Here is a 13,645-nt window from a genome sequence, read left to right on the forward strand (position 1 = left end):
TTTGTGTGTGCCACGGTCAAAATTCAAAATAGCTCAATATTATATTCTATGAATATTCCGCTCATATATTTATCTATGTATGAACTGCATATGCTCACCGGAAAGGCAAAGTCCACTCACATGATGCTCCAAAAGTGTTATCCAACAGTGCAACAGTCCAGAGACAGACGAGTCTTCGCTGAGGCCAGCTTCCAGCCTCCGCCACTGAGACTGCAGCTCTGCACAAGACGTTTGGCCAGCGGAGAAATTAAAATGGTCGTGCCCAACTGAGCCTGGTTTCTCAAGGTTTTTTTTCTTCACTTCCACCTTTAGTGAAGTTTTTTTTTTCCCTCTCCGCTGTCGCCACTGGCTTGCATGGTTCAGGATCTGTAGAGCTGCGCATCGTTGGATTTGCTCTTCAGTGTTTGGACTCTCAGTAGTGATTATTAAACCACACTGAACTGAGCTAAACTGAACTTAAACACTACAAACTGAATTACACTGTTCCTATTTACTGTGACCTTTTATGTGAAGCTGCTTTGACACAATCTACATTGTATAAGCGCTATACAAATAAAGGTGAATTGAATTGAATTGAATTGCTACTGTGCCATCGTGACATGCTGCTATCTCTCCACTCGTTCACGGTCAATACAATTTGACTGTCAATAAAATGTTTATTGGATATTGTTTTTTTAAAATCAGCATAATAAGAGAGTTGCTTTCGAACTACAAAGTAATTTCAGCTGCTGTCTGGGTTTTCCCTGCCTTTCTACACCTCCCTTTCTTCATGTGTTCAATACTTTTTCCTTGTGTTATTTAATTTTATTACACATAATTTCATTTGTAAACTAATATGTTTTGTTTTCTTTGCATATATGGGGTTTTTTTGGTGGTTACTAACATCCAACAAAACAAAATTCAAATTCAACAGCTCCATTAGAAATATGTTTTCTAAGAATAATGGTGCCGTGTTCAATTCTTATTTCCCCCACTGTATTGTGATCTTATTCCTTACAATTGCAAATAAAAAACAAAACAGGACTGGATGAATATTTATATTTAATAGTTAATGACAGCCATTAGAATAATAGGAACTCTAGGTTTCAGTAGTAGCTCTGGTCATGTGACCAAAACCAAAAATCTTACTGATTGAGCAGATATAGATAATTAATAACTCTATATTTGGAAGCCAATTACCAATATGGACTGAATTAACAAATGCAGCAGACAACTATTACTATTATAAATTTGTGTCACTTTGTGTAGATGGCAGCAGTCAAATCCCTCAACCGGTAGTGGTAATTCAAAATTCATCAGCCAATAATTTATTTTCATATCAGGGCAATAACAAAAATATTAAAGCATTTATCGGCCGATGCCAATATGGTCACAAATATAATTATATATTACTAACGTCAATCAAATGAACGCATTCATCACACCAAATTATGCACAGGAAAATTGTGAATGGCTCTTTAGTGTGACTAATAGTGGTGATTATGAATGAAACCTTAGATGAAGAGAAACACTTACGTCAACGTAAAGGTCCCAACAAGATAATTCCCTATTAAGACCCAATTAAAGCCTGCAGGGGTCTCAGTGATTCAGTTACCATGCTTTCATTTTTGACAAACATTTAAGGAATCACGTCACACGGGCAGAATGTCTTTTTCAGCCTCATCATGGAGAGAGAAAGTGAAGTCTCCAGGGGAACGAGACAGCGAGCTGAGTGAAGCGCCTCATTAGGAGTAAATCACATCAGACTCCCCTTAAGAGCTAACAAGAGCATCACATGGTGCAGAAAAGGTCAGCAGGTCACGGTGGACATTAATGAAGTCACGACATTGTGAGAATCAGTGCAGAATAGAGCAGCTGTCTCAAGCTCAGATGTGTCCATGTGAGGGTAAACACACACAGACTGGAAGTAGACTTTCTGCTGGAGATATTCAACCAGTATACAAGTTGTAGAGTGCTGCTAATATAACATAAACACTAATTATATAGACTCCTGGTGACTTTCAATGAGTTTTCACATTCTAAAGCCTGCATTATTAATTGCTAGAAAACCAAAATAGTGATTTGGCCTGTAATGAAAACAATAATAATAAAAAAACTGAAATTTTACAATGCATAAATTGAATATACATGCACAGCCGCTTGGATGAAGTGCAACACTGTAATCAGATTATGACATTATGAATTTACAGGCTAATGAGACCAAATGCTACGTTTGCGACCCTCCAAACAAGCACAGCAATGTTTTTAATCATAGATTATTTTCCCAAATCATGCAGTCCTACAATGTGCCATAAAATATACAACAAGAATGACAAAAGAATGCCAAATACACAAGGTGCTAGAACCTTTAGACTTTGAGGAACATGTACAGAAGACCAGTGTGGGAGCTACAGCTGTAACTACACTGTAAAAAGCAAACAGTTAATTAAAAAAAAACCCGAACATACTGCCTTAAAAGGGACATGTTAACTTTACTTAAAATAAGTGATTAAACCCATTGTAACTTCACAGAATTAAGCTGAATTGACTTTATAATTAATTTATTATGATGCACAAAGTTCATTTACTTCATTTTAAAGAAACCGGTTTACTCACCAAGCACCAAAGTTTAAGCAAAGTCAATGAATCACTTTAAAGTGCAAATGAAATCAAAACTAACCATATGATATTGTTGGCTCACATGGCTATTTTTGTGGTGAACAATTAATCTGTGCATGTCATAAAAAAAATAGTTGGCCCTTCTAATCTTTAACTGACATCTGAAAATGCACTTCCTGTCTTTTTGTTGGTTTTTTTTTTTCAGTTAAATTGTCAGATTCTGTCTGTCTGAGGTATTGGGTGTGGTTAACATACTTAACTACGCCCCTCCAACTGTCAGATTTGACAACAAACATAAATGGTGAGGAGGTGGTGTCTGTTTGGTTGTAATAACTTCTAAAACCCATTTCCCGGTCTTTTTGAATGAAAGACTTTTCAACATCAATTCAGCTTGCAGTAGAAAAAACAAGCCACTGTTTTCACATTTAATATTCCGTTTCACTGGGATCTACTTCACAATACAACAAAAATATTAATAAATTGCCGCAGCTTCTGGTTCATGCGCACTTTAAAAAGTAGGTCTGAGCAATTGATCAAAGGTGACTATCTTGCGCATTTTGCCACAAGCCGGTTCTATTAAATCTCGGAATATTAAATGCTAGTGCATTTAGATCAGAGCAGAGTTTACTACACACAGCAGTTCACTGAAAAGCTACAAAATCAAATTTAATTGTATTGGTCAAAAATGACATTAAAATAATCATTATGCAATCGTGACAGCTGTTTGTGTAGATTCTCAATGAATTATGGCTAAATAACAACATGGTTTTCTCCAAACTTGCCTTGTAAGTTCAGTCGAGTGTTTGAAATAAATCCTTGTGTGAAATGTTTCATAGTCATGTGTTTATTTATCATGTTGATTAAATGAAAGCAGTTAAATATTCGGTTTACAATGTAATCTTATTGGGATGTCCTAGGTTTCTTTCTTCTTTATGGACATTTGAAGTTTTCTGTGAGAGCGCCATCAAGGGTTGGGTCGATAGACGATGCCATTGTCCATCGACGATGACCGATAGACATCACGATGTTGAGCAGGCAGCGCGATCCTCCACCCCGCTCCCGTCACAGCAGCAACCCGCTTGCGAAAAATACACAATTATGCCTACTTACACTAATTCATCTTAGTTTTAAAATGGCATTTTAGAACGAAAACGATCTACGTGCCACTGGTGTTCATCTAGAATTTCTGAAAATATCTCCTTCCACACTACACCACTGAAAACGCACATCACATGACCACACACACAAACACACACTCTGTCATGTGCTGCAGTGTAGGCTATGTGCGCGTCTGACTCTGCGCTCCAGCAGTCACCCTAGAGAGCAGTGCACGTCGGACAGTTTATCAAGGATGTACCGCTGGATCGCGTCTCACTATAGTTGTTAAACGTGATAATTAATTCATCTTGTCTCTATCTGACGACTCTTCTGTCTTTTTTATCAGGTAACGCGTCACAGCGTCTGTACACTGCTTCAACCTTTCGCTTTCACACTTGTACTTAGTCATTTTAGTGAAAACCTCAGAGACTGTTGGTTGGTTGCTGTTGGTTGTGCACCTTTTTTAAGTTTGTCGGCGCCATTACAACTACATGGATCACTCTGCCTATTCCTGCCAGAGTCCCACGGAAAAAGTGATTGACAGGTGGTCATTTGTGTGTAACTTATCTTTATTTATTTATGATTTGGTTATGGGTATAACAAAGACCATGTGGGTCAGGTAGTTGAAACGGAAGGCTACAATTAATTCGTTATGAATTAAATAATTATTCTTAAATAATTAATTTACCACCGCCTACGACGACAAAGCCATCGTCCATCACAATGTTTCACATTAGACATCGTACGATGCCAAATTGGTCAACATCGCACAAACCTAGCGCCGTCTGGCCTTTGGTAGATGAATAACTACAGATCACACCATGCTTTCCTGACAAGATGTGCATGACAACTCAATCACGTTTGCAGTTTAAATCTGATTAATCATCCAGCCCTAAAGTAAAGTCAGCTAATCACTTTTTAAAGAGTAAGTACACATTTTTACTTATCACTGAATTATTCATCGGCTGACATGAATAATATAATTTTGTTTATCCATAATAAACATAAATGTTAATATATTTAATTAATTATAGTTTGTATAAATTTTAATCAAAAAGATTTTTAAAAAGCAAAAAACATCACGTATTTTGGTGACATCACGTATTTACACTAAAAAACTCAAACCAATGTGCCAAAAACTATTACTCATGCATTGTGTACTGGCTGAGTGCATGTGCCTGAAACACCTTGAGACAAGCACTGATCAATACACTGCGGATAAACAGCCAAAAAAAGCAGAAAGAAAGCATTTAAAGGCTTAAAGTAATGGACTTACCCCCTTAACCCCTTTCAGATCTCCCTTCAGCAGACTGTCCAATGGGAAGGTAATGATGTTATTCATGTTCTGAAACTGGACATAGAAGGCACCACATTAGACAAGTGCCTTTCCTCCCAGCTGAGTTCCCATCTTTCTTATTGAGGCAATCAGATATAAATGCAGAAGGCAGTTAGGAAACAAAACTGTCTGTTGCAGCGGGAGAGAAATGAGACCGTTAAGGAGTATTCATGCAAACATGATGTTAGGGGAATTATTAATTAGGCCTGCAAAAAGAGAGGAAAACATCCCAAATCGTAAATCACACAAAGCCAGATGACATTCAGCTTGGCTTTTTTGATGCAGAAAGTGCTAAAAGACATTCATGAAAGCTGATCCACCCTGTAGACCACTGACTCAAGATCAGATTTTGGACCCAGAGGAGCAAGCACATTAACAGCGGAAATAGAATATGCTTTAAACCCATTTTCATGCACTTCCATACCCTCACCAGGTTCTTGAAGAGCGCTGTGAGTTCCTTGGTGAAGACGGAGAACTTCAGGAAGGCTGATCCCAGGTCCGGGTCGTCTCTGTACACGCAGTTCTCTCCGAACTTCTCCAGAGCTTGAGTGTACTGCTCCTCATTCTCCACGTGAGCTGTAAAACAGACAGAACATTAATACATTACAATCAAATTACAATATATTACATTACAATCAAATAATTCCAGTTGAAAGAAACCCTTTCATTTCTAAATAGACAGACTAAATGTCATATATGTATTAACCCTTATGCAGCTTTAGGGACACATTTAAGGGTGTAGAATTGGCATGGATGGAGGGGATGTATCCCCACCAATATCCACTAATTACCAAAATGTCCCTACTAATAATTTAATTGACTTCAAAATAAAATAATGCTCGTCAACCCTTAGGTACCTACACGTGCACAAATGGTTAAAGTCAAGTTTGCTGTGAGTTCACTATAATACTATTAACCAAGACTGTGTAATTAATCTAAATTTAGTTTCGATTTTGGGCTCCATGATTATGAAAAACAATTATCAGGATAAAACAGTTCAATTGCGTCACACACCTGCCTAAATTTCTCTTTATTCATACCTCCTCAAAGCCAGATTGCAGTAAAATGATGTAAATTAACTTTTGCATCATGGGATGTGATTCATTAATGGTATGTGTATGTGTGTTAAGTGCTTATTTTATATTATTAAGTACTTTATTCATGGTTTTTAAAAGGGCAAAAACAATTTGCGCAATGCATGCGCTCTAGGGATGTATGTCAAGAGCGAATGTACAGCCTTAGACACATTATTTTATTTAAATACTTTTAGAGTATTTTATTATCCTTTCTTGACTGACATTGGGTATTTTAAAACTGACAGTGAAATAAATCAAGAAATGTAAATGTCCTCTAGGATTTTGCAGTCATTTTTATATATTTAATGCCTAAAATGATTGATTTTTTGGTCATTTTTCTTAAAAACTACGCCGTGATTTGCTTGAATTCTTATGTTTTGCTGTAGAAATTAGGGTTGCACGATACTGGAAAAATGTGACATTGCAAATTTTCTGCAATGCATATTGTAATATTGACTATAAGCTCACCTCATGAAGTGAATGAGCTAATTGGAAAGAATTGATCACTTGACATTTTATTAAGATGAGTTTTTAGAGTGCTTCTGCATAAAATATAATAAAACAACCACAAGTATTAGGGCTGTCACGATATCTATTTTTTGCTGGGCGATATATTGCACCCAAATTAATTGCGATAAATGATATTAATGCCACTTTATAACTTATATCACTAATTAAAAAAAATAACTAAATTATAGTGTAATAATTCAGGTACACCATTTCAAAGAACATTTTATTTTTAAGAATATTTAGATGTTTGAGATCAAAACATGAAAAAAAAATATATATCTTAAAACAAGACAGGACTGTTTCTTAAAGGTTTGCAGCATTTTTTTAAATGCTGGTTTTTCGAGCGTGTTTAACAGCTGCATCTCTTTATAATGGTATAAATAATAATGGTACCTGTCTGTGTGTGCCAATTCCCGCTATCACAGTTATATTTGCACTGGCAGCTAAATACATCCATTACAGTAACTGTCTGGAAGACCCCTCTTCAGTAGCAACTGCGCTTGTTGTTCCCATGTTGAAAAAATGGGTAAGGTTGTTCTGTTTTCGGTGTGATTTAAGGTGAGTTGTGTTGACTTTTTCATTGCCACTGTTCTGAAACAAATTCAACATATCGGCTTGTTCACATAAACAGGCTCTGTTTTTTTCATTTGGCCAAAGTGTTCCCACACCCGAGCTGAAGACTGTGACTTTGAAACCAAGTCCATCGCGACATGTTTATCCAAACTGACTGTAGTTCCTAAACACGAATCAGTGGGTTCACGTCTTGCCTTCTTCACCTCCATTATACGTTCTCTCTCGCACTCTGTGTGTGCACGCACCGCAGCAAGCGTGGAGATGCTGCATAAGCCCCGCCTTCCACAGATAGCAGAATGCAGCACGTTTGAAAAAACTTAGCTTGTTATGTGGTCTAATCATCATCATCATCTTAAATTTCTTTATATAAAATAGACAATATATCGTGCCTCTAAAATTAACCACCCTCATTTTCATATATCATGCAATAAGTCAATACATCGACTATTGCGACAGGCCAAGCAAGGACTGATAGAAGAGCAAATACACAAATTAAAAAAACACAATACACGAATTGAATAATCAAATGAGAAATAACAGTGTATATGCTGTAAAAATTTATTGGATTTACCCCATTTTAAAGGTAAGTGGTTAAAATTTTTTGATATGGGTTGAATTTAAACACATAAATTAAGTTCATTCATTCATTCATTCGTTCATTCTTTCATTTTCTTTGCGGCTAAGTCCCTTTCTTAATCTGGGGTCGCCACAGCGGAATGAACCTCCAACTTACACAGCATATGTTTTATACAGCGGATGCCCTTCCAGCTGAAACCCATCACTAGGAAACACCCATACACACTCATTCACACACATACACTACGGACAATTTAGCTTGCCCAATTCACCTGTACCGCATGTCTTTAGACTTGTGGGGGAAACCGGAGCACCTGGAGGAAACCCACGCGAACATGGGGAGAACATGCAAACTCCACACAGAAATGCCAACTGACCCAGCCGAGGCTCGAACAAGCGACCTTCTTGCTGTGAGGCGAGAGCTACCCACTGCACCACCCCATCACCATAAATTAAGTTAAACATTCTAATTTGTTTCTTTAAATTTAGTTTCTTAAATTTTATACAATGTTTGCAACCACTTACCCTAAAAAATGGAGTAAATCCAATGAATCTTTTCAGTGTAGTCTTTATCGTGTATACACAAATACCATAAATCTTCTGAAAGTTACAAACATTATTATGTCTTGTGCCTGAATGCTTTAAACTAGCTTGAAATGCTTAAACAATCACAGGTCTTACAAACATTTTACTAACTTTAGGGTTAAACTTTGCAATGACTCTACAAACCACTCGTTTTCAACAATAATCCTGCCTCACCATTGCAGATCCTGCGATGTGACTATTGTAAATGCACACACTGTGATATCCATGCTGAAACAACATATTGTGCAGTCCTGGTGAAGATATACAATGTCGAAGACAAGAACCACAGGTCTCACAATTCCTGGAGGGACTGAATAATAATCTACACCTTGGATGGCCTGTGGCTGAGGAGTAAATGAACAGCAAATTTTGATTTTTGGCTGAACTATGAGCTTAACCAAACTCTTATTGGATTGAAATAACATTAGAGTTCTTAAATAATTACAAGTTTTATTTTTGGACGAGATATCGCTTTAACATTCCTTGCAGCTGCAGTATCATGTTTGTTCCCCCTCTACTTATTTTCCTTTCCTACTGCTGGTTTCTTTCCTCCTGATTGCGTTGTGTTGTGCTCCAGCATTATCAGTTACAGTCCACATGCTCATATCACCCCACGGACACACAATATCATCTATTTATTGTTCTAAAGAGTCGTTTCCACATTCTGTTCATTGTTACTGTACGACAAGACAAAAAGTCCCTGATAGGGCCTGTTGGAAACTTAAACAAATCCGAAAAGCCAGAACTTCCTCTTAATTTCAGCAAACCCCCTATCATTGTGCACTCCAGGGACGAAGCACAAAAGATGGAAAACAAGCAAGCATGTAATTCACTCACGCAGTGATGTTGCAAACTCCCCATAGTTTGTCTGCAGGGAAAATGTGTAATTTACAAGTACAGACCTGTCACAAAGTGTTGGGATGCTAGTCAGTGTGCAAGGCTGTTTATAATCAACACCTGGAGATTTTTGAGAGGCCCTCATGGGTGACCCTCTTCCCACAACTTTAACGCAATTTCCTCAAACAAAGACTCCCACTAAGAATAGCCACAGATTATTATTACACTGTCAATGCTGTCTTATGAATAATGCATGATTGATTTGTCTTCGTGCACAGGGATGCAAAAAGGTACAGGGTTTAAAAAACACTGCACTGCAGAAACAGCTTTTATGTAGGGTAAAACATCCCTAGATTAAATGCAAAACACAAAATGTTTAAATTAATGTTAAATGAAATTAAATTTTGATTAAAAGATGAAGCAATATGCACAGACTAATTTATTTTAGCCTATTCTAGTTTCTATTTTATTTTTATAAAAATTTGCATATTTTATTAGATTTAATATTTTATTTATTGCAAATTAATTCAATCTTGAATGTCCAAAACTGCCAATTTTCACAAAATGAAAACAAAAATCGATTTTTCCAAAATGAACACTGAAAACATTCAGTCAAAATCTCATTTTATAAGAGATGAAGTTCTAAAAGATGAAGCCATATGCACATAATATTTACGACTAGGGCTGGGCGATATTGCAAAAATAGTATCACGATATCATGTTTCATTTCATTCGATATCAATAATTATTTAAAAAATTTTAACAATTATATTAGGATTTGGCGACGTGGTGGTGCAGCGGGTAGCACGTTCACCTCACAGCAAGAAGGCCGCTGGTTCGAGCCTCGGCTGGGTCAGTTGGAATTTCTGTGTGGAGTTTGCATGTTCTCCCTGTGTTCGCGTGGGTTTCCTCCAGGTGCTCCGGTTTCCCCCACAAGTCTAATGATGTGGTACAGGTGAATTGCGTATGCTAAAATTGACCGTAGTGTATGAGTGTGTGTGTGAATGAGTGTGTATGGATGTTTCCCAGTGATTTTTATTTACCAAGGCAAATAGTTTTAACAGTCAAAAACAAACATATTTAAACTAAATCTTATTTCTTTATAATAAAACAAACACAAGTGTCAAAGAGACTCTTAAACTTGATAAATAAAATGTTACAAAGTGTGTGCAATGGTGTAAACGCTGAACAACCAAAGCAAACTTTAAGGTAGATCAACATCTGTAAGGTGTGAATAATGATGATACAGTAAACCTCAAACTCTATTAACAAAACAAATTATGATAATCAAATCTGATCTTTCAAGGAACCAGCCATCATTATTTAAATACATATTGCAACATTACAAATAGTGAAGCTAAATGGCTATACTAGCCCTATGCTAAAAATTCTTTTAGATGGGTAGCTAGTGGCTGGGACGCACAAGAAAAGAAACCAAAAAGCCACATCCTTACAATCTTTTTTTTACTTACAATCTCTTCATTGCTGCTATATGCCACTCATTTTCACATGTGTTGTTATTCTGACCTGAAGTGACAAGCTCCAATGTGCACGTCATGCAAGTCGCGCGCCTCTATTGAAAATGACAAACTGACACCCTAAGCTTATTAGCATTGCTTTCAATTAAGGCGTGCGCTCAGCAGCCACATTTTAAAAAACCTATAGCCTTCATACCGAATTTTTAAAAATTCATATTGACAATGGTGTTCGGTCAATAAATATCGATAACTATTTTATCGCCCAGCCCCATTTACGACAACATTGGCTTAAATGCTAAACTAATACGAATCTAAACTTCACGCTCTCTCACTTTTACTCTTCCCATATCTCAGACTTCAAATCGCTTGAAGTATTAGCACTTAACATAAACTATAAAGTGAATAAATAGTTATTATAGTGTCATGATAGTCTTCTTGAGAGCTCTCTTTAAGAGACCTATACTGTAATATCAACAGGAAGGACACAATAGGACAGGAAGTGAGGCGGCGGTGCGCTTTCACTCTAAAGCTAGACCAGAACTGAGGCCATGTGGTGAAAAAAAAAAACAGCACAAACAAAAGGATGAGACGCACTCCAGCAGATCTGAGCACTCATGTGCATGAATACACTTGGAGAGCTGCCCGGGTCACAACAACACGGGGCTGTAATTAGATGCAGGCTAATAAGGATAATGGATATGTGAAGGTCACCCGCTGAAGAGATTCCATACAAACAAACCCCAGTTTCTTTTACCTGAGTGGCGAAGCAAAGAAAGGGCACCTGTGTTTGCTGTATGCCCGCTGCCTGTTCAGGCTGATGAATGGCTTCACCTGCTTCAATAAATGCACAATACAAATGAGACCCCAGAATGTGCAGCATGTGCATCTGTAAAAACTGCAAACTCAAGCTCAAACTCAAGGAGCCCAGACTTTTGTTCGCCTTCTCTTATAATCTCTTTTAGTCAGGATATGAACATTCAAAAGCTTCACTAATTAGTAAAATGCTTCTTGGTATACTGTACAAATAGTTAGATATGTTTTAAAAAGGGCTGCGTGGTATAGCATTTGTGCACTGATATAACGTTAATATAATTAAAGATTATGACATAAAGTTATGTCCTGCCTGCAGCTTGAAAAGTTCAGACTTTCCCCTAAAAATAATGCTAGAAATGTTACTGTAAAATTAATTTTAACTACTTTAAGTAATAATTAATTGAACAGTAATTCAACCCTAACAGTAACAATCCTCTTTTCTTCCTTTTAATGTTTTTCCACTTTTTCCTTCTGTAATTATCTATTTTCCTTTCCCTCTGTATATATAAAAATGTCAAAATCTGTTGCTTAATATATTTATTTATACAACAATTCTGTTTGGATCTTAAATCTGATTGGCTGAAAGCCGTGCAATATTCTGCAAATAATAGCACTAGTACAGCCTTTTAACCCTACACCCTTGTGGATTACTCTGTCTACATACAGCAACAAGCAGAGGACACTCTACAGTTTGATAAATATTGCAGCTGTTGAACAACATAATGTACTTTTGAGGGTTGTTTTGTCAAAAATGTAGTTGTTTAGTTTTTTATTTAAAAGGATAGTGCCTATTTTTAAATATTTACAATTTTGGAGCACCGGATTTGGTGTATTGGCCGCCATCAGCCTGTTTGAGCAGACTACAGGAAGTGACGGTTGACTTTCTGCCATAAGATGGCGATAGAGACTGCATAATGAGACCCAATCACAATTCTAGCCCTTAGCCTTTCCCCTTACCCCTACCCCTCATTTTGCGCATGCCCATGAAGGGGTAGTGCTGTCCCAATTTTCTTTAGCTTGAAGGCATAGGGCTAAGGGCAAGGGGTATACACCCCTTCAAACAAAGATTTTTCAGGACCACACTCAAAACCAAGGGGTAAAAAAATTTCCCAGAATACACATTTACATTTTTTTACATTTACATTTAGTCATTTAGCAGACGCTTTTATCCAAAGCGACTTACAAATGAGGACAAGGAAGCAATTTACACATCTATAAGAGCAACAGTGAGTAAGTGCTATAGACAAGTTTTAGGTGTGTTAAGTCTAAGAAGCAAAGCATTAGTAAAGTTTTTTTTTTTTTTTGGAGAGAGTACAGTAAATGGTATAGCCAGAGAGGCAGTTACAGATCAGAAAGGAAAGTGGAGACTAAACAGTTGAGTTTTTAGTCGTTTCTTGAAGACAGCAAGTGACTGCTGTTCTGATGTAGTTAGGGAGTTCATTCCACCAACTGGGCAGATTGAATGTGAGAGTTCGGGAAGTGATTTCTTCCCTCTTAGGGATGGAACAACAAGGCGACGTTCATTCACAGAACGCAAGTTTCTGGAGGGCACATATATCTGCAGAAGTGAGAGCAGATAAGAAGGAGCAAAGCCAGAGGTCGCTTTGTAAGCAAACATCAGAGCTTTGAATTTGATGCGGGCAGCAACTGGCAGCCAGTGCAAACGGGTGAGTAGCGGAGTGACATGTGCTCTTTTGGGTTCATCAAAGACCACTCGTGCTGCTGCGTTCTGAAGCAGCTGAAGAGGTTTGATAGAATTAGCTGGAAGCCCAGCTAGTAGAGAGTTGCAATAGTCCAGTTTGGAGAAAACAAGAACTTGAACAATAAGTTGAGCTGCATGTTCAGATAGGAAGGGTCGGACCTTTCTGATGTTATAGAGTGCGAATCTGCAAGATCGAGCAGTTCTAGAAATGTGGTCATCAATCGTTACTCCAAGGCTTTTGGTACACCAGCCACAGCTACACCCGGAAGTAAACTAATCCAAAAATTAGTATTTTTTGTCATCATTACGAATTTGTACAAAAAACAAACATGTTTTATTATATTCATAACTGCGTTCATGTTTTACCATCATGCTTTTTAAAAAACTAAAATAAAAACAGCTACATTTCTCGATCTATTCGCGATCTATAATCTCTAATAATAACTCCTGTACAGCAGTCCCA

The 13,645-nt window shown here is 37.3% G+C and overlaps 1 protein-coding gene across 2 annotated transcripts in view; it reads right to left on the reverse strand.

Moving 5' to 3' along the window:
• asap2a (ArfGAP with SH3 domain, ankyrin repeat and PH domain 2a) overlaps nt 1-13,645 on the reverse strand; it is a 126,223-nt gene that overhangs the window by 50,109 nt on the left and 62,469 nt on the right. For both annotated transcript variants that reach the window (XM_056476370.1, XM_056476369.1), the window contains exons 3-4: nt 5,463-5,608; nt 4,973-5,047 (exon numbers count right to left, since the gene is read on the reverse strand). In XM_056476370.1, the coding sequence (XP_056332345.1) occupies nt 4,973-5,047; nt 5,463-5,608 (221 nt within the window). The remainder of the gene's footprint in view (nt 1-4,972; nt 5,048-5,462; nt 5,609-13,645) is intronic.

Source organism: Danio aesculapii, chromosome 17 (genome assembly GCF_903798145.1).
Source record: "Danio aesculapii chromosome 17, fDanAes4.1, whole genome shotgun sequence".
NCBI classification, from domain to species: Eukaryota; Metazoa; Chordata; class Actinopteri; order Cypriniformes; family Danionidae; genus Danio; species Danio aesculapii.